At 39.8% G+C, this 19,987-nt stretch overlaps 1 protein-coding gene across 4 annotated transcripts in view; it reads left to right on the forward strand.

Moving 5' to 3' along the window:
- The window catches only part of LOC128074160 (N-acetylated-alpha-linked acidic dipeptidase 2-like), a 32,021-nt gene continuing 12,034 nt past the window's right edge, over positions 1-19,987 (forward strand). The window contains exons 1-13 of one of the 4 annotated variants that reach the window (XM_052669758.1): positions 1-99; positions 1,921-2,032; positions 2,903-3,089; positions 4,436-4,537; positions 5,318-5,443; positions 7,069-7,255; positions 8,360-8,453; positions 8,731-8,829; positions 10,681-10,766; positions 12,572-12,691; positions 13,114-13,196; positions 15,350-15,413; positions 18,108-18,175. In XM_052669758.1, coding sequence (XP_052525718.1) covers positions 2,001-2,032; positions 2,903-3,089; positions 4,436-4,537; positions 5,318-5,443; positions 7,069-7,255; positions 8,360-8,453; positions 8,731-8,829; positions 10,681-10,766; positions 12,572-12,691; positions 13,114-13,196; positions 15,350-15,413; positions 18,108-18,175 — 1,248 coding nt within the window. In that variant the 5' untranslated portion in view covers positions 1-99; positions 1,921-2,000. Of the gene's footprint in view, positions 100-632; positions 839-1,920; positions 2,033-2,902; positions 3,090-3,969; positions 3,990-4,435; positions 4,538-5,317; positions 5,444-7,068; positions 7,256-8,359; positions 8,454-8,730; positions 8,830-10,680; positions 10,767-12,571; positions 12,692-13,113; positions 13,197-15,349; positions 15,414-18,107; positions 18,176-19,987 lie in introns of those variants that run through there. The other 3 variants (XM_052669766.1, XM_052669752.1, XM_052669774.1) reach the window with 3 other exon arrangements.

Genomic DNA, 19,987 nt, shown 5'->3' on the forward strand with positions numbered 1-19,987 from the left:
TTCCTGCCTTCATCCTGAGAAGCTGTCTCGTGGGCAGGCCCTCAGTTCCAGAAAGATCTGCCTTGGCTTCAGTGGCAGGGAGAGAGATACAGAGCCAGGGTAAGTTTCCACAAAAAGAATTGGCTTTTCCCTGGGCTGAGGCTGCATCCTTTCCCACGAAATACTGATGGATTTGGTAGAATTAGACTGTCAAAACTAGATCCGAGGGACCTCGTAGTCCAAAATGTAAGAAGCTAAAGGATGTAGGAAATCCTTTGGCAACGTATCTAAATTGGAAAGTGACATCTGGAAGTGTCCCCATTGGCTAATTTAAGTGTTTATTGCTTGCCAACATAACCACAGATTACAAAGAGGAGCGATTCAATGCTTCCTCAGTAAAGAGAAAGTAATTTTCCCTTCCTCCATTTCATCTTGCGGTCACTTCCACAGATTGTGGTTTCAGCTTGAAACAGGAACTTTCAAAAGCAGAAAGTTCTGATAATTAGTAGAAAATGTTTTTAAAAATAATAGTTAAGCACTGCTTGCTGCACAGCCTTTGTTCTGATACACAGACTGTCATGTGGGGCGGTTTGCTGTGCTCAGAAAATCCTCCCATTCTCATCGCCGGGTTGCAGCTTCCTAGGCAGGACATGAGCTGAGGATCACTGAAGCTAGAGGCAGCCCTGGTGCCGAGGGGTGAAAGAGGAGGGGGAGAGAAAGGAGGAGAAAGAAGGCAGCAGCTTGCCTGCCCTCTTTGCCTGTCACAGAGCTGCCCGTATGGCCAGGAGCCGGGCCACCCTCTGCACATGGCTGGGCTGCCCTGCGCTGCTGGGCTGCTTTGTGCTGGGCTTTCTCATAGGTGAGTACAGAGCTCTGGGACTCAGCCTGCAGCTCTTGTCCTCCACAGACACTTCTATGCGACCCGTGTTGTGACTAACTTCCCATCTAGGAGCTTGGGCTGCTGTCCATGGACTTCAGATAATGCTCACTTGCACCAAGAGTGTTCATCTCTCAGATTTGTGTCTTTGGGGAGGGAGAGGAATACAGCAGTCACGCTTCAGCAGAAGAGGAGCCACAGTGAGCTGACAGCTCCCTGCAACAGGCAATCCAGAGAGGAGAGGTTAACAGAAGAGTTTGAGATTTACATGACTGCAAAACCTCCAGGATTTTTCTTTCTTTAATTTTTATTTTGTGATTCCTTCTGAAGGTCTATTGAAATGCTCCTATTCTGTTAAAGGAATGCAGACAAGGAGGAGTGCTGTCTAACAGCCAGGAGCGGAGCTGCTGAATTTTCCATTGTGTCCAATGCACTGCACTACAACTTCAGATTCATTTCTGTAGTCACATGCAACATTTGATTTTATGTCTAAAATTGCATGTCTGCATCTGTCCTTTCTAACCTTGTGTTGCAACCGAAGCAAAGGGCTAAAGCATGAAGGAAGGCTATGAAATATAAAAGTTGTTGCTTTCATTTAGGAGATCCCTAAACAGCAAATTTCTGGTGGTTTTGCTACAGGGGCTTTTGAGTCCTAGGCTTTTGCTTTGAACATGCTCATACACAGGTTTTTAAATACCTGTAAAATTAAGGAAACTTCACACATAATTCAGAATCTATACCATAGTTAAAAACTAACAAGAGATGAATCTGCCTTAAAAATCAACAATATTTACCAGAGGTTTAGCTTATGTTCTTTTAATGATGTCACTTATTTTGCAATTCAGCCAGTAAAATTTTTTTTGCTTCTCTGTTTCACTCCTCTGTTTGAGTCAGCAGGCACTGACAGAGAACACTTTAAGCCCCAATCATCCTCTTGACTTTAATGTGACGCTCTGTACTTGAAGTTCCACGTGGGCCCATATATGTGAGAGCTGGGGCTCTTGCTAAATAGGATCTTTTCAATAATGACTTTTTCATAAATAACTTTTCAAAATGTCTTTCAGGATGGTTTACAAAGCCAACCGAAAAAAACCCCAACTCTTCAGATGTCTTTCAGAATGTGAGACAGAAACTTGTGGATGAAATGAAAGCCGAAAGCATCAAGCGATTCCTTCGGTAAGCCCTGCTCATCTTGCCTTGTGATTAATTTCATCAGCCAGGAAAGCTGGGAAGTGATAACATCAGCTCCAAGAAACAGTCCCTGAAAGCAGAACTGCTAAGATGCATTGAAAATGCCTGGTTTGTGCAGGCTGCCTGGGGAGAGGGGAAGGGAGAGACCCACAACCCTTCTGCTGCTTTCCTCCCCATTTTTGAAACTGTCTTTTCAGCACATGGGTACTTCCCTCAAGCTCTATTGCTTCCAGTGCTCATCATAAAATTTTGCTATGAAGATTTTCTATAGTCTACATCTAAAATAGTACAACTGCTTTTTTCTTCATGATTCTCTGAAGCTCTAGCATCAGAGATGTGAAGAATTTTGTTCTTTGTTCTCTGACAGAGATTATTTTACTTTATTTGGTAAAGACTGATTGCTATTAATTACATTTGATTGATAATCTCTCTAATGTGTCCTTGATTTTTCAGTATAAGCAATAATCCAGTTAATCCAGTTAGTCCAAGTAGAAAATCTATACATTCAAAAGGTTACAATGCTTGCATGCCACTGAGTTATGTGTGTAGTTACAATTTGGAACAAATGATGATGAAGAGAAGTGGTTCAGGTTTGATATTAGGAAAAATTTCACCTCAGATAGAGTGAAGTATTGGCACAGGCTGCCCAGGGAGGGTGTGCAGTCACCATCCCTGGAGGTGTTCAAGAACTGTGTAGACGTGGCACTGAGGGACATGGTTAGTGGTCATGGTGGGGTTGGACTGTTGTTTGCATTTGATGATCTTAGAGTTCTTTTCCAACCTTAATCATGATTCTGTGATTCTTTGATTCAGTGAACTGATAACTACTACTGGTGACCTTTTGTTTTATTCTAGCTCCTTTACCAAGTTGCCTCATCTTGCAGGAACTGAGCAGAATTTTCTTCTTGCCAAACAAATTCAAGGCCAGTGGAAGGAATTTGGATTGGATTCAGCAGAACTTGTTCATTATGATGTGCTGCTTTCCTACCCAAGTGAAACACAGCCAAACTACATCTCAGTAATTGATGATCAAGGGAATGAGGTGATATTTTTAACGATTAAGCTATATTTATGTAAGATCTCTTTTAAGAAATAACGTCTTCCTCTGTCTTCACACTCCCTGATCCCAGCACTGGGCTTTATATTCTGATAAAAAATCCAGTGGAAAGAGAACTCAAATGTAAAAATAGTTTTCCAGTCTGTGCAGCAAAACAGAATGGTGTGGCTTAAATCTCAGTGCCTCATACAGAAGAGAAAGGACGTGAGGATGGGCAGGGACTCAGCACATGTATGCCACAACATGTAAGAATGACCACCACTGGTTCATATTAGAGGTACATCTAGACCAAAATCCTCTTCCTGCAAACAGCTTTAAGTAGATGCCCAGGCAAATTTAAGAAAAAGAAACGTGTCAAATGTGCATAATTCTTCCAGTGTCTAGATGTTTTCAGTTCAAATATGATTGTATCACATTCAGAGGACTTGTTAGACCTCTTTTTCAAGTATTTAATTGGTTAGTACTCTTATTAGCTCTCTGTTCCAAGTGCCTATCCAGGGTCTGCTTGAATGTCTGTACAATTGTTTCCACACAGCTGAGGAATGCTGTGCAGTGCTGCTCACTGTATGGAGTACTGCCTCTTTTCAATTGCTCTGAATATGATCTTACTGCCTTCCTGGGGTGTTGGAAGTAATAACAAATGACTCGTATGTAGTCACCTTCTTCATTTTTTACACCCAGGAGAATTAATAGGTAGCAGTGAAGAGGGAAGATGGAGCTGCTAGGGAAGCATCATAGCACACTGTCAGGAATGGAGACCACTGGTAGGAACTGAGGAATATGTGCTCAGGAAGGAATGAACTTAAAGTTAAAAGAGTGGAGAAAGCCTTCCAGAAACTTACAATCACAATCTCTGGGAAACACAATCTCTGGGACTCTCACAAGGTAACAAAGAATAAAAGTAAACCTTGAGACAACATGAGTGTTACAGATAGGTAGTGGTGAAAGGCTGCATGTTTAACTGGAGTGTAAGTACTTCAGAGAGGTGAATAATGAATAATAACATAGGTGGGAGTTCTCACAAGAAATGCCTGTGAAGGCATGGATGAACTAGGTGTCTCTGTATTTCCATCACCTCTTGGCATTTTTCAGCTACTTCTTTACTTAAGTGACTGATGAACATCTTCTGACAAGTGATCTGTATTCATAGCAGCGTTGTGTTATAAAAATTCAGCCATGTATCCTCAGCTGATTTTTCTTTGAAGTTACGCATGATGCTTAGCATTCCATCTTTTTGCTGACAGTTTAAGGAAATTAGCATATCATTTGCATTAGCCAAACTTACACCTTGAGTTGCACTGCTTGACCAAAGACATGTTATTTATTGATAGATTTTCAATACTTCATCATTTGAACCACCTCCTGAGGGATATGAAAATGTTACTGATATATCGCCACCATATAATGCTTTTTCAGCGCAAGGAACACCAGAGGTGAGAAAGAAAAGTAAGAGATTTGTTGACTGAAATCATGTTTTGAGAAACACTTGGTGGAGTGGATTGCTTCAACATTTCAAAATATTCCTTGTAGAAATTTTAATTAACCACTAGTAAAAGGGAAGAAAAAGACAGCTAGGCCACATATTGTGCGAAGTTCAGAAGGCTATTTAAAAGAAGCCTTTCTGAAAGTGTTAGAAATGTGGTTGTGAAACAAGTGAAGAGCTTCTATTTCTATGGAAAACTGGATACATCTCAGATTACTCCACATTACTCAGTCACGTGGAAAGGTTTTCCATGAGTGGAAATAACTATAGAAATCATTTTGAAAGACATTTCGGATTGAGTGTGTGTCTTTAGAGGTTAAAAAAATCACTCAAACTAATAATTCTTCATGGATAGATCAGTCAGGGGCAGCACTGTTTTATATATATATATGAATAAAATTATATAATAGCAAGTGTCTATGTGTACAAGAAATAGCGTTATCTATCCATGGCCACAGAACTTTGTTACGTTAGCAGACTGTGTTGCTTTCATTTGCAGCCTTGCTTTGTACGGCTGCTGGGCAGCATTTAAGTGCAGGGTAATACAGGAAGGTCAGCTGCCTAAGACAAGATTTCCTGTAGATATGATGGAAATATTTTGCCATTACTTTTATCGGGGCTGGAACTCATGTATGGAAATGCAAAGTATATCACACATGAAGAAAACTGAAGAGGTATTTTGTTTGTTTGATGACCAATTGCCAACAAACTGATGTTCTTTACTGTACAGGCAGATCTGGTATATGTGAATTATGGCCGCACTGAAGATTTTTTTAAGCTGGAGCGTGAAATGGGAATTAACTGTACAGGAAAGATTGTCATAGCCAGATATGGGAAGATCTTCAGAGGAAACAAAGTGAGTACTGTGTTTAATTTTTTTTTTTTTTTTTTTTTTTAATTTTATTTTATTTTTTTTGTAGGTAGCTTTGTCTAATACTGCTCATAGTAAAGCCTAATACTGCTCATAGTAAAGCCTGCAGGAGTTAACGACAAATGTAAGTTGCAATATATGAGCAGAATCATAGAATCATAAAATAGCTTGGTTGGAAGGGACCTCAAGATTCATGAAGCTCCAACCTCTCTGACACAGGCAGGATTGCCAACTGCTAACCTGGCCTTAAACACCTCCAGGAACCACAGCCTCTCTGGACAGCCTGTTCCAGCACCTCACTCCCATCTCAGTGAAAAACTTCCTCCTGACATCGAATCTAAATCTCCCCTCCTTTGATTTAAAACCATTTCCTCTTGTGTAAGCACTATCTACCCATGTAAAATGTTTATTTTCCTTCTGTTTATAATCTCCCTTTAAATATTGAAAGGCCTTAATGAAGTCACCCCACAGCCTTCTCTTCTTCAGTTGAACAAGCCGAGCTCCCTCAGCCTGTCTTTGCAGGGGAGGTGCTCCAGCACTCTTATCATCTTAATGGCCCTCCTCTGGATGCTCTCCAACAGCTCCCCATCTTTCCTGCATTGGGACCCCTAGACCTGGAAGCAGATGGGACCTCATGAGGGCAGAGTAGAGTGGGACAGTTATCTCCCTTGCACTGCTGCCAACCTCTTCTGATGCAGCCCAGGATATTGTTGGCCTTCCAGGCTGTAAGAGCGCACTGCTGGCTTGTGTTAAATTTTCCATCTACCAGAACTCTAAGTCTTCAGCAAGGCTACTCTCAAGGATTTCTTCCCCCATTCTATATATACACCTGAAGTTACCCTGACCCAAGTGCAAAATTCTGCACTTTGCTTTATTGAATCTCATTAGGTTGATATGGATCCATCTCTTGAGTTTATCAAGGTCCCTCTGGATGGCATCCCTTCCTTCTGCCCTATCAACTGCAATAGTCAGCTTGGTGACATCAGCAAACTTGCTGAGGGTGTGCTCGGTCCTATAATCTGTGTCATTGATAAAGATGTTGAAGAGTCCTGGTAATGCATTCAGCATGTCTGCCTTCTTTACTGTAACTTGTAACAGAAGGAAAATTGTTAAGCACACTAATCTTGTGAGAGTGATATGACTACAAACTCTTTAGACAATTCTTGCAAGAGATTAGTTTGGGGAATGGAGTATTATGTAGAGCCAAAATATTTACTACTTTTCATCTAAAGAACTGCAGTATTTTGGAGAAGGATTCAGCATGGATTCTGATGTACAGACATTGAGTAACTACTCCTCTGGCTTTGGACATCAACTCCAATAAAATTCAGGATAGAAGGAAAAGGATGGTAGTGGTTAGTTTTTTTTTTTTCTCTCAGTGTTATGCCGTGTGCTTTATCTCACAGCTTTGAGGTATGATTTAAAGGTGTGACACAAATAATGAACTTAATGTCTTTTGTTGTGGTTTGCTCTGATGAGTCTGTGATCATTTTCACTTTTCCACATATATATCTTCTAAAACTACGTCCCCATGGGAATAAATCACAGCACTCAAAATTGTTATTGCACTTAAGAAAATCTGTATTTCTTAATGTCAAATCATTTTACAGGTTAAAAATGCCATTCTAGCAGGAGCCATAGGGGTCATACTTTATTCAGACCCTGCTGATTACTGTGCCCCAGGAGTAGATCCTTACCCAGATGGCTGGAACCTTCCAGGCAGAGGAGTCCAGCGTGGGAATGTGCTGAACCTGAATGGAGCTGGGGATCCTCTAACACCTGGTTATCCTGCAAAAGGTAAGTGGCAGATCTGTACCTTGGACCATCAAGTACTTTCTAAAATGATACTGAAAGTTACTGTAGCTCTAGAAATTCGTCTGGTTTTGGTACAGATGCAAAGAGAAAAGCTACTTAAAATGTCTTCTAGCAGTCATTCATTTTCCCGGTGCACAGTAGATTCTGCCTGTATATCATGGGGATGGTTACGTTTTCTGGAAAATCTCTTTGCATTTTCTCAGCCTTACAACACTCAGATGAATGATTTCAGGTTCACAGACTGCAAAGTAGTTGAAAATGAGTAACAATTTACAGCTGTTTTTAAATCTCTATGTTTCGCAAGAGGACAAGTTTAAACTACATTATATTCTATGATCAAAGAGAAGTAATAGTTTTGCTTGGAGGTATGTTTTCTTTCTCATCCGAAATTCCAAGTAGAAAAACAATTTAAAATTCTCTATACAGGGTGTAAATTTCTGTAATAAAAAATAACAATAGCCTAAAGCCTTTTGAAACTTGGCACCATATGCTTGTCTTGTGTCTATAGGCATCCTGAATTAAGGTGCCTACCAGTCCTGTCTGCCAAAGGGTTGGCAACAAAACAGTGCTTCTGGCTTGTGTGATCACTACTGGAGGCATCACACAACACCATTCAGCTTTGAAGAGACACAATAATGTAGATGGACATGCTAGCATGTAGATGGAAGGCTAGCAAATCTAGCCTTCAGTCAAATGTGCATTCAGATTAGGGATTCATCCACACCAATAATCTCTTTCTACAACCAACTTTAAGGGATGCCCATGCAAGGTTAGAAACAAAGAAGTGTGTCTGATATGCATAATTCTTCCAGTGTCCAGATGTTTTCAGCTTGAATGTTCTCTGAATGTGAAGCAGTCAGTCTCTTTCAGAGTCCTCTTTAGACCTCTTGTGGGGGCTGTGCAGACTCTCTCATTACGTTTTGGTTTTCTAGAAGCAATATCTGAGAAATGATGTAAGAAATGATTTAGGAATTGATGTATGCTTGTGAGCGATATGTGGCTGCATCGATCAAAAGAAATCTCAGTCTAGTTTGGTGAAAGCTGATAAGAATGTTGTACAATGGATATTTTGTTCTGGCTTTTTAGAGTACACTTTCCGATACAAAGTGAATGAAGGTGTAGGGATTCCAAAAATCCCAGTTCATCCCATTGGATATCATGATGCAGAAGTGTTATTACAGTGAGTATACGTCAATGCTCTTCACCACAATTTAGCATTCACAAATGTACTGTGAGATTTTCTTGTTCTAAGATGGTGGAATCTGTGTAGTTACTTATATTTATTGTTATTCTGTAGTAGTGTGTGCTTCAGAAATTTCAAAGATTTGGAGCAATGTTTCTGGCATGATGTTTTTAAGAGTTTTGTAAGCCCACTTTGGTTTAGGCGCACCAGCTTTTAAAGGAATTTCTGGTTTTAGCCCACTGTTCAACTGCTTTTCTTGGTTTTCACTTAACAGTGCAATGGGAGGACCTGCAGCTCCAGACAGCACCTGGAAGGGAGCTCTGAATGTATCATACAATGTAGGGCCAGGATTTGCAAACAACTTTTCAACAAGGTCTGTTTTAATGCTCACCTGTTCATAAAAACTGCAAAAATGTCCACAAGAAAAAGTCTGTGAAACAAAACAACCAGATGTGTTCTAATAGCAACATACAATCATAGAATGGTTTTGAATGAGAGGGACCTTGAAGTCAAATCTAGTTCCAGTCACTCTGCCCTGGATAAATTAACTTCATTCTCAGTGGGGAACACTTAATGATAAATATTAGAATTTGGAGGTAAATGGTCAAAACTGCAGTGTTGCTCAGTGTTTCCCAATGTAAATGGATAGACAGATGCAAAGAGTATATATCCAGTCCATCTATCTATTACTTTTCTTTCGTGTTTCTATTGACCAAGGGGAAAATAGTTAATTTGTAAATGTCCAAAAGGGAAGCACTACTAATTAGGTAGTCCTCTTCTAGATAGCTTTCCATTGTCCACTGGAAGCCCCCCCAGTGTTTCTTTGAACATAAGAGCTGTGGAATGGTTTGTGAGTCCATCAACTGTTTCCCAAAGTTGGTAGTTCCCACGGTGGAAAGCCTGTAAAATAGTAGGATATAAGAAAATGAAGCTCAATGTCTGACTAATTTGAATAGGGAGAAATTGGACGTGGAACTATTGGATTAGCAATAGTATTTTGCTCTTTGCCTTTTTTCATCTCTGATGGAGAAATAAAACTGGTCAGGTCTCCAGCAGTTGCTGGAGCAACTTTGAGCAACTTCTTCCTGCAGAACAAGATATTATTTTGACACTATATAATTCTGCAAAGACTTCATTTATCCTTTTTCTTTCCTTGTCTGTTCTAACACTATCTGAAAATGAGCAAAGTAGGAACAAAGTAGGAAAAAAACAAGAAAGCGTAATCAAGGTGCTGTTTTAAATGTCTTCAAGAGTAATAAAACCAACAGTTAGGAAAGAACTACCATGATTCATTGTGAACACGTATGCAAAGGAAATATTTTTGAATGCACTTTTTAACATCTTCCCACTTGATAGGAGAAGTAGTTTTTGTAGAGACTAATCCTGCATATACTTTTCTATCAGAGTAATTCCATATCGAAAGGAGACTTTTGAGTCTAGGTCGACAGTCACTTGTACATGGAAATGTGTAAGTATAAGCATGTTCAAGCCACAGGTGCCAGTTTCTTTCTGGGCAGTGATCCAGTAGCTGTCTTGAGAAGTGGGTCTCGATTTTGACAGCCATGCAGATCCACTGCCGAAAAGATGAGAAACTCTTGGAGTTTTGCCAGACCCCAAATCAGTGCTGTTTCATTCTTTGTGTCTTCTATAGGTTAAAAGGGGCTGAATAGTACATTATTTTTAGTTCTTCTAATACCTGAATTCCCTTTCTTTTTATGAAATTTCATGAGAAGTTTTTTTTTCAATGTTGTTTTGCTTTGACAAATTTTGATCACTTTGATCTGCTGTCTTAAACAGAGATTTCAGTGTATTTGTGCATAACTGTTTATAATGACCATCTCTCCAACTTCTATCACAATTCATGTAGTTTTGCTAAAAAATCACAGTGTATTCCTTGTAAAGATATTTATATCTGCAGTTATCATTTTGATCAAAATTCAGGTTCATTTTTAGTTACTGTGTAGGCTTTTCATTTCCTGCTCTAACATACCTTTGACCAATTGTCACCCAGAAATAACAATTCAATAAATTCTGTCACCATTTGAAACTTCAGAAGCTGACCTGTATAGACCTCTTCCTGTCAACAGTTTAACTTGAAATATGAAATGGGAGGCTGATGCAGCATGATGGATTAGATAACTGCTGAACACACAAAGCAAAACAGGAACATAAACTTTCTTAGAATCTTCTCAGAGATGGTTACACCAACTGCTTTTCATTTCAGAAAAGTCAGAATGCACATTCATACAAACAATGAAATTGCTCGAATTTACAACGTCATTGGTGTCATCAGAGGAGCTGTGGAACCAGGTGAGCATAAGAATTCCTTCTTTATTGCTGTTTGGTGAAATTGTCATCGGGTTTCAAGAAAAAGTCACTTTCTAGGATAGCCAGAGAGTGTTGGAACCTGAGAAATCTTTAATAGCTTGTCCCATCCCTCCACTACACTGTTTTTAATAGGCATTCTCAAGAATATACTTGAATTATGATGCTAGAATGATAGACATAATTCTTTACATGCCTGTCCTTTTACCATGGGATTCTGCTTATATAATTAATATGCTTTGTCTGGCAAATCTTGACAGAATGCAAAGCGCAGAAAACTGGTTATGATTTAGGACCTTAACATCCTATTGTTGGGACTGAGTAACAAGACGTGCATAAAAGAATGTTAATTCAAAAAGTGTGTAGAATAGATTTGCTTGCATTGGAAGGGGCAGTAAAACCCACCCTGTTCCAACCCCTGTCATGGGCTGGTTGCCCCCCACCAGCTCAGGCTGCCCAGGGCCCATCCAACCTGGCCCTGAGCACCTCCAGGGCTGGGGCACCCACAGCTCTTTGGTCAGCAGTGCCAGGGCCTCATAAAAAAGGCCCTGCCAAAACTGCCAAATAAAAATTTTCTTCCCTATATCTAATCCAACTCTCTTTTAGTTTAAAAGCTTAACTTGTTGTCCTATCTGCATGCTTTTGTAAAAAGTCTTTCTTCATCTTTCATATAAACCCCCTTTAGGCACTGAAGGGCTGTAGTAAGTTCTCCCCAGAGCCTTCAGTTCTCCAGGCTGAACAACCCCAGCTGCCTTAGCCTTTCTTCGTAAGAGATGTGTTACAGCCCTCTGACCATCTTCATGGTACTCTGGACCCACCCAAAGAAATCCTTGTGTTTCTTTTATTGGGGATCCCAGACACAGATGCAGTGCTCCAGGACAGTACCCTCCCTCACCCTGCTGCCTCCCTGCTTTTGATGCAGCACAGGAGACTGTTCTCCATCTGGGCTGTAAGAGCACACTTGGCTCATGTCAAGCTTCTCCATCCTGAACACTGGCTTCTCAGGGCTGTTCCTCAATCTACTCATCTCTCAGCCTATATCTGTGTTTGAAATTGCCCTGAGCCAGATGTAGGACCTTGCACTTGGCCTTGTTGAACTTAATGAGGTTTGCTGGGTCCATCTCTCCAGCCTGTCCTGATCCCTCTGGATGGTATCCCTCTCCTCCAGTATTTCAACCACACCGTGCAGCTCGGTGTCACTGACAAAGCTGGTGAGGGTGCACTATCAAAGAATTACCAAATCACAGAATGGCCAGGGTTGCAAAGGACCTCAAGGATCATGAATCTCCAACCCCCTGCCACATGCAGGGCCACCGACCTCCCCATTTAATACTAGACCAGGCTGCCCAGGGCCCCATCCAACCTGGCCCTGAACACCTCCAGGGTCGGGGCATCCACAGACTCTCTGGGCAGCTGTTCCAGCACCTCACCACTCTCTCTGTGAAGAACTTCCCCCTGACATCCAACCTGAATCTTCCCTCTCTCAAAACCATTTCCCCTTGTCCTGCTGCTATCTACCCTTTCAAAGAGTTGATTCCCCTCCAGTTTGTAGGCTCCCTTTAGGTACTGAAAGGCTGCAATGAGGTCACCCTGCAGCCTTCTTTTCTCTGGGCTGAACAAGCCCAGCTCCCTCAGCCTGTCCTCATAGGAGAGGTGCTCCAGTCCCCCCGCTAAATCCCACTGTCCATGTTACTGACTAATATGTTGAATAATAATGGTGGAATCAATAGAAATGCAAATAACCTAAATGCATTTTTAAGTCAGGATTGATATTGTGTGCTTGTTTGCAGATAGATACATTATTTTAGGAGGTCATAGAGACTCCTGGGTATTTGGTGGTATTGATCCAAGTACGGGTGCAGCTGTTCTTCAAGAGGTTGTTCGAAGTTTTGGTAAAATGAAGATGGAAGGTAACTTAATTATTATGGACTTAAAGTGATGGATGTGGAAAAGAACAGCTTTGAGAGACTGTGATGAATATTCCCAGTAGCAGCTGCTTTGATTTAAGCTTCACCTTTACAGAAAGTTGGTTGTATATTTCATTATGAAATATACACATTCGTTGAAGAGATGCAAATGCAGCATTGCATCTTAGTTGGCTGAATTTATTCCCTCATCTTTCTTGTCAGTGTAATATTACTGCTTTAGTTGTACGGAATGAAAATGTTACATTAAGAAGAAATGTCTTTGCAGTAATATGTTTCTCTAAAGAACCTAGAATTGTTGTTTCTTTTTTTTTTTTTTTCCTGCTATTTCAATTAAGTCTATTTTTTTTAAGAGATTCAATTAACTGTGGTGAAATTAAACTTGAAAATTAATTTGGTGACTGCAGGCTGGAGACCTAAGCGAACTATCATTTTTGCTAGCTGGGATGCAGAGGAATTTGGATTGCTGGGTTCCACAGAATGGGCTGAGGTAAATAACATGGTTTATTAGCACTGGAACATTTAACAGATTATTTGCTGTTAAAATTTCATTTATTATACATATTCTGTACTTATAGAACTTGGATTTTGCTTTCACAATACGTAAAAGAAAATACTTAAATGTTTTTATTGAGTTTGTTTATCAGTAGAACACAAAATTGCAGAACAAAAACCAGAAACATGAAACAGCATCATTCATCTGTTAACAAAGCTGAGATTTCTCTTTCCTTGGACTTGCACTAACCTTTTCTCCCATGAAATTATGTTTTGCTTCCAGCTGCAATAGACACTCTGCCCCTTAATGTTGTTTTATGGGATATTAGACAAAGGAAACATAACATAAATTACTTTTAAAATTATTTATTGACTAGAGGGAGTTGGTTCTAAAACTTCATCTCTCCTGAATTCCAGTGGTAACAGAAGTGTACTGTATATTAATCTTTTATTTATGGTTTCTTTCTTTATGTATCTGGGCACGTTTAGATGCGATCAAAAGAAAAAAGAACAATTTTAAGTATGAGGTGTATGGAAGCATGATATTTAAAAGATCATTTCTCTTGAGCAAGTAATGAATAGATTAGTTCTCTATATGCTTGTTCTCATATTACTACTGCTGCTCTGTGTTTTTTGTTAAATAATTTAACAGCCAGTAATCTATCATCTGCTATTTCACTCCATGACAGCTGTAGTAGATTAGAAGCCTCTAAGCACCTCTCCTATCTGAACCTCAATGTTTTTCTATTATTGTTTTCCTGCTTTGTCTCAGTGGTGTGCATTCCTCCTCTTTGACACCAAAATTAGATTTTAGTTTCTCTGGAGACATTCCTCACAGCTTACATTCGTTTTCCTGCAGCTGCCAGATCTGCCATCTACTAAATCTTGGGAAAAATTAATCCATTATATTTACTGTCTTCTCTGTAACAAAGACTCTGCAAGTGTGGCAGTGTCCTTTTGTCACATAAACACATCATGAAGGAATTTATGCTGCAAATATGCTTTTCCACATATGCGTGGCCCTGTGTATGCACACACAAGATTGCTTTCTTCCTTCATATTCTCCTGCAGAATCTTTCCAGTGTTTGTTTTGAAGATAGTGAGTGCATTGTTGAGTTATCAATTATCAAGCTAATTTGTAGTTTGCGTGATTTAAAAATAATTAGTTGGTTATAAATTGAATCAAGTATCAATTACTAACCTAATTAGAATATCTATTACAAGGCTGAGGTTTAGTAACATATCCCTTCCTGATTAGAATATCAATTCCAAAAATAATTACCGGTTTGCAAAAAAAATTCAGCATATGTGTAAATATTTATCATGAAAGCAATGCATAGTTGACTCAAAACTGCTTTGATTCATTGTTTTTAGGAATGAGTGAGTATAGATATGACAACAATACCCGCTTCATCATTGTTAAAATTCAGTTAAATACTGGAACGTGATACCAGTAGCAAAACTGGTGAGGCTACATTTAGAATACTGTGTCCAGTTCTGGGCTCCCTGGCTCAAAAAGGATAGAGATCTCCTAGAGAAAGTCCAGTGGAGGGCCACAAAGTTGATACAGAGCCTGAAGCATCTCCTGTACAAGGAAAGGCTGAGTAACCTGGGTCTGTTCAGCCTGAGGAGAAGAAAATTGAGGGGGGGTCAGATTAATGTTTGTAAATACTAAAAAGAGGTGGGAGGCAAACAAATGAGGCCAGGCTCTACTCGGTGTCTTGTGACAGGACAAGGAGCAGTGGTCTAAAATTTGAACATAAAAAAGTTCCATACAAACATGTGGGAGAGCTTCTTTATGGTAAGGGTTACGGAGCTTAGGAAAGAGGTTGCTCAGATAATTTGTTTAGTCTCCTTCTATGGAAATATTCAAGACCCATCTGGACTCTCTCCAGTATGAGAGGTTGGTTGCTTTCCAGACAAAAATGAGTCCCAGAAGCAAGAGTGAATGTTGTATGCTCAGATCATTGACCCATCCTCAAACACCACAGTGATTGGTGAAGAACATTGTGCTACTTATCCTGACTTGTTTTCTAAAGGTAATGTGGTTAAAACAAACGAACAATAAAAAGCCCACCTAGTATACTTAATATGCTCTTCAGTAAATGTCACTACCTGAAGGTAATAATCACACTTTTACAACCCCAGGAAAATGCCAGAGTCCTCCAGGAACGGGCAGTGGCGTACATCAACGCAGATTCTTCTATAGAAGGTGTGTCTTACTTTTAAACTCACTTTACTTTATGAATGTCAGTTTTAGTAGTTACTGTGTATTATTGTCGCATCCAGAGCTAGCAAACATCAATTATGTAATATTCAGTAATTGTAGCAAATACAGAATGAAGTGGAGGGAGAGGACAATCCAAATCCTCATGTTGCTTGCCTGTTGCAGGTAGTGCCATCCATGAGCTGCAATCCACATATCTGGAAGCCAGAAGGCCTCCTCTGTATTCAGTGTTCTGTGCAAATGAGCTGAGCAGTCTGAATTTTTAAATCTCTCTTAACTGCTTTAGCAATTATTATACAATTATTGTTATGATGTATGGCTGACTTATACCTGCAGCTCCAGCTCCATTTACTGTGGAAGTGCAGTATCTTGGGACACTATAATTATTTACAGTCACGGGACAATTAGTGTCAAAACCTTGGGGTTATGTTTTGTAGGTGTGGGAAATCGTTTTGTTGCTTTGGGATGGGGTGCACCCCTTTGTGCAGTGCTGTGAAGAGGGAGGCTGTGCAGAGTTCCTTGCAGAATATGCCTGAGCTGACATAGAAAAATAGGCTCTCAGGAGTGATTCACAAAAAAAGTGACCCACCATTATTTAATTTACTGTGTCTTTCAGATTCTCAAAAGAATCTGGCATACAGGAATGCTGCTTATAAGCTAGACTTGGGAAGTTAGAGCAAGCACAATGACCTAAATCAGAATAGCAAGGATAATGTCATTAAATTATTTTGAGCTTTGTTACAGAAGATCTTCATTTGCTGTTTTCTGTGCTGAAATCATCATAGAATCATAGAACTGTTTGAGTTGGAAGAGAAAGAACTCTTAGAGGCCATCCAGTCCAACTCCCTTGCGTTGAACAGGGACATGTACAGCTCCATCAGGTGCTTGGAGCCTGTCCAGCCTCACCTTGAGTGTCTCCAGGGATGGGGCATCCACTACCTTTCTGGGTAACCTGTGCCAGTGTCTCACCACTGTCATTGTGAAAAACTTCCTAATATCCAGTTTAAGTCACCCCTTGTTTTGTTGGAAACCATTTCCCTTGTCCTGTCACCACAGACCCTGCTAAAGAGTCTGTCCCCTTCTTTCTCACAGCCCCCTTCAGATACTGAAAGGCTGCTCTCATGTCTCCCCGGAGCCTTCTCCTCTTCAGGCTGAACAGCCCCAGCTCTCTCAGGCTGTCCTTGTAGGGGAGGAGTTCCATCAGTAGAGCCCCATGAATCTGTTCAGCACAGTTCTTTCTGGCATTGCTTTTTCCATGTTAAACCCAACCGTTTTGTGCTTACTCTGTGTGAATAAAATGGATATCAGTAGGCACATTTAAAAGCTCTTCTTACTCCTGTCAGCAGAAAATTCTGTCTGTCACAAAAGGATTGGAAGGAAAGAAAAGACAAACCCAGATTCTAAATGCTGTGTTGGAGGTTGGCTGTAAGGACAGTAGAGCTGTTCCTTCAATTATACAGCGTACATGCTGTGGAAAAAGTGGAGCAGAAGTTCACACTTAGATGAAATAATAGCTTTACAACTGCTTCATATTCTCAGCATGGATTGTAACACGTTCATATTTTTCAGCTGATCTGCAGCCAACATGCTGCTGCATTAACTATTTTCTTCCAAATCCTCGTTACTCAAACACGTCTCTTGCTTTGTGCATTAAAAAAAGTGTGAAAGTAAAACCAGTGGGAAAGATATGTAGCAAGGCAAAAAAGCACCATCACCAGAGGACTGTTTTAAGTATTTGGGCGTCTTTCACTTTCTTCTGAGCATCCGCTGTAGAGCCAAAACATCCATATAGTCTGGGAATTAATTTTTTTATCATCATGCTTTTTCTACAGCGCTTCTTGTGCCATGTTTTGAACGCAAATTCTTTCTATTCATTGGCCTTGAGATGTGAAAATCCATAAAAGGAATAGCAAGTCATTCTTTTGAGTATTTTTGTGTCTCTAGTTTCCAGTTCTCAAATAGAGACTCTTGTTGGAAACATTATTAATGTTATCAAGTGATTTTAACATTATCTAGAATTTTTCACAGTGTTGTTGGGTTTTCTGTAATTGTTAGTCCAACGCTCGCTCTTGTGAGCATGCAGTGGATGACCCCAGGTCTAAAGCAGTAACAAGACCTAATAACAGTGTTTTCTGATGTTTCATTATGTCAAAACCTTCTCACCCTTCTTGTTGTCCACATCTGAGGGGAGAGATGTTTGCCCAGCTGCTGTTGGGTGGCTACAGAAAAGACTGAGTTGCAGACCTGCCTCCCTCAGCAGTGGCAGTAGTTTCTTTGCAGTGGGGCTCTTGCTGCTATGACTGACAGCTTCCCTATGAGATACTTACCCACTTACCACTCCATTCTGTTAAATGCAGGCTTTTGGGATCATGTGAGAGACAAGGGTCAATGAGTGACAAGTAGCTGATGAAGGATAGTTGCACATATTCCAGAACTACGTGGAAACTTCATTACATTACTTTGCATGTTCAATAACCAGTGCATAATTGTGTAGAAACAGGAGCTTACAAAGAGTGACCAAATAAACAGTCTGTTTCTGTGTATATTCTGAGGAAAGATCTAAATTCTTTGCCTTGGAGTCAAGGAGTTTGTCTAAGAAAGGACTGCAGGGCTTAATCCATTAGGAAGATAATGCCAATTGTATGTGGAGGGATTTCCATGTCTGTGCTTCATTTTCAGGCAACTACACATTAAGAGTTGACTGCACCCCTCTTCTCTACAAACTGATATATAATCTAACGAAAGAGGTACTGAATCAGAGTGTTTATTGTTCTTGATTTCCTGAGAATGCACAAATTTATTGGATAAAATGGGACTATTGAGTAATATTGCTTTTGTCTTACAGCAATGCTGAAAGAATCTTGATCCTACTCAAATCAGTAGCAAAACATTCTCTCAGTGGTACACAATCCTGGCTTACAGTTCCCTGGTACGCTGAGCAAGGCTGAAATGTATTGCTGACATAGCTGGAATATTATTTACAATGTATAGTGAAACAATTGTATGTAGAGATAACTATACATATGTATGTATAAAACTTGGAATATAGATAATTGGATAAATAAATAAGTTTGAGATAAGAAAACACTTAAGCGAGATCAATTCTTGTAAGCATGCAAGGAAATAAACTGCATTGGACATTCAAGTGCGATCTATTACAATCTAAAATCTATTTCTTTTCACACTGGCTAGATACCAGTTGTTCTCAGATCCCCTTGAATTACCTCCAGATCTCACTGATCTTCTGAAACACTGTAATAAATATCAGGGGACTGAATGGGCTTTGTAGTGGGCCAGATGTATGGATTTGCTTTACTACAAGTGGTCAGATCATGTCTCCTTTGCTTTTTTAACTCTCAGCACAAATTATCATGAGGCTGAAAGACTTATTTTCTCTCTCTGAAGAATCTCATCTACATCTCATCTACAATGCATTTTCTCTACATACTCTTTTTTTTTTTTTTTTTTTTTTTTTTTCAGTTTTGTGCCACAGTTTTCTAGAGCATAATTTCTGGCTATCTTTTCTTACTTCTTGACTGGTGACTGCCTGCCATGGAAAATAAAATCATGGCTCAATTTTTACAGTGCTTCAATTTTGTAGTTTTCAATTCCAAACCACCTCAAATTTACCAATGTTGATGTGTCCCAAGTGGCCGCCTGTGACCACATATCTCTCATTCTGAAACCTTTCCTTCCTACTCCTTTGACCTTCCCTGTAAGATCATTAGAAGTTTTTGGGATTTCCCCAAGGAAAATGATGTTTTTTGATGGACTAAAGAAGAGAAATCAGAGATACTAAGGGCAATGTGTTGAAAAATTGCTTCTACTTAGGCCACCATTTCTGGTAGCATAGAAACACATGTACAGGTGACTGATTAACATTGTAGAGCTGTGATATATCTTTTCCTTGCCTCACTGATTCTAGCATCACAGAATAAAATTTATGTAAGGATTTGAACATCTTTTTTCTCCTGGGATCTGATTCCAGACTTAAATCTAAGTTAGAATGGACAGTTCATTTTACAAGGTTCTTAGCATTATATGAAAATGCTGGTCAATGGTTTTGATATGAGCAGAGCTGTTAGAATAACGTCTCTGACAGAGCATGAAGCACTTTCACTTGCCTGTGTCAAGAGTTCAGCTTGCTCCTTTTATGCCATTTCCAATTTAGCCTTAAAACTTTACTGAAATGCCCTGAAAATGACAGCAGTCAAATGACTGCTTCACAAAGTTGTTATTTTTTCTGCTAACTGTTGCCATAAATTTAGAGGTCAGAGCTCCTAGGATTTTCAAGGATTTTTGGAGTCTGTATGTTTTTCAGTGCTGTATTAAGACTCAACAATATTCCGCATCTACCCATGCACATTTATGCTTTGCATTAAAAAAAAAATAGAGAAAGAAAAAGAGAGAGAAGAATCCCAATCTTGTGCAGATCATGGCCAATTTTACACTTGAAGGACAATGGTAGCTTTAGCCATAGCTGTCACAGACAGGTAAGCATAGCTGGAGACCTGGACCAGGGTTTTGATTTATGTGAAACTGCCATAGTTCCTCTAGCA

Source organism: Tympanuchus pallidicinctus, unplaced genomic scaffold, assembly GCF_026119805.1.
Source record: "Tympanuchus pallidicinctus isolate F22 unplaced genomic scaffold, pur_lepc_1.0 scaffold11, whole genome shotgun sequence".
In the NCBI taxonomy this organism is placed as follows: Eukaryota; Metazoa; Chordata; class Aves; order Galliformes; family Phasianidae; genus Tympanuchus; species Tympanuchus pallidicinctus.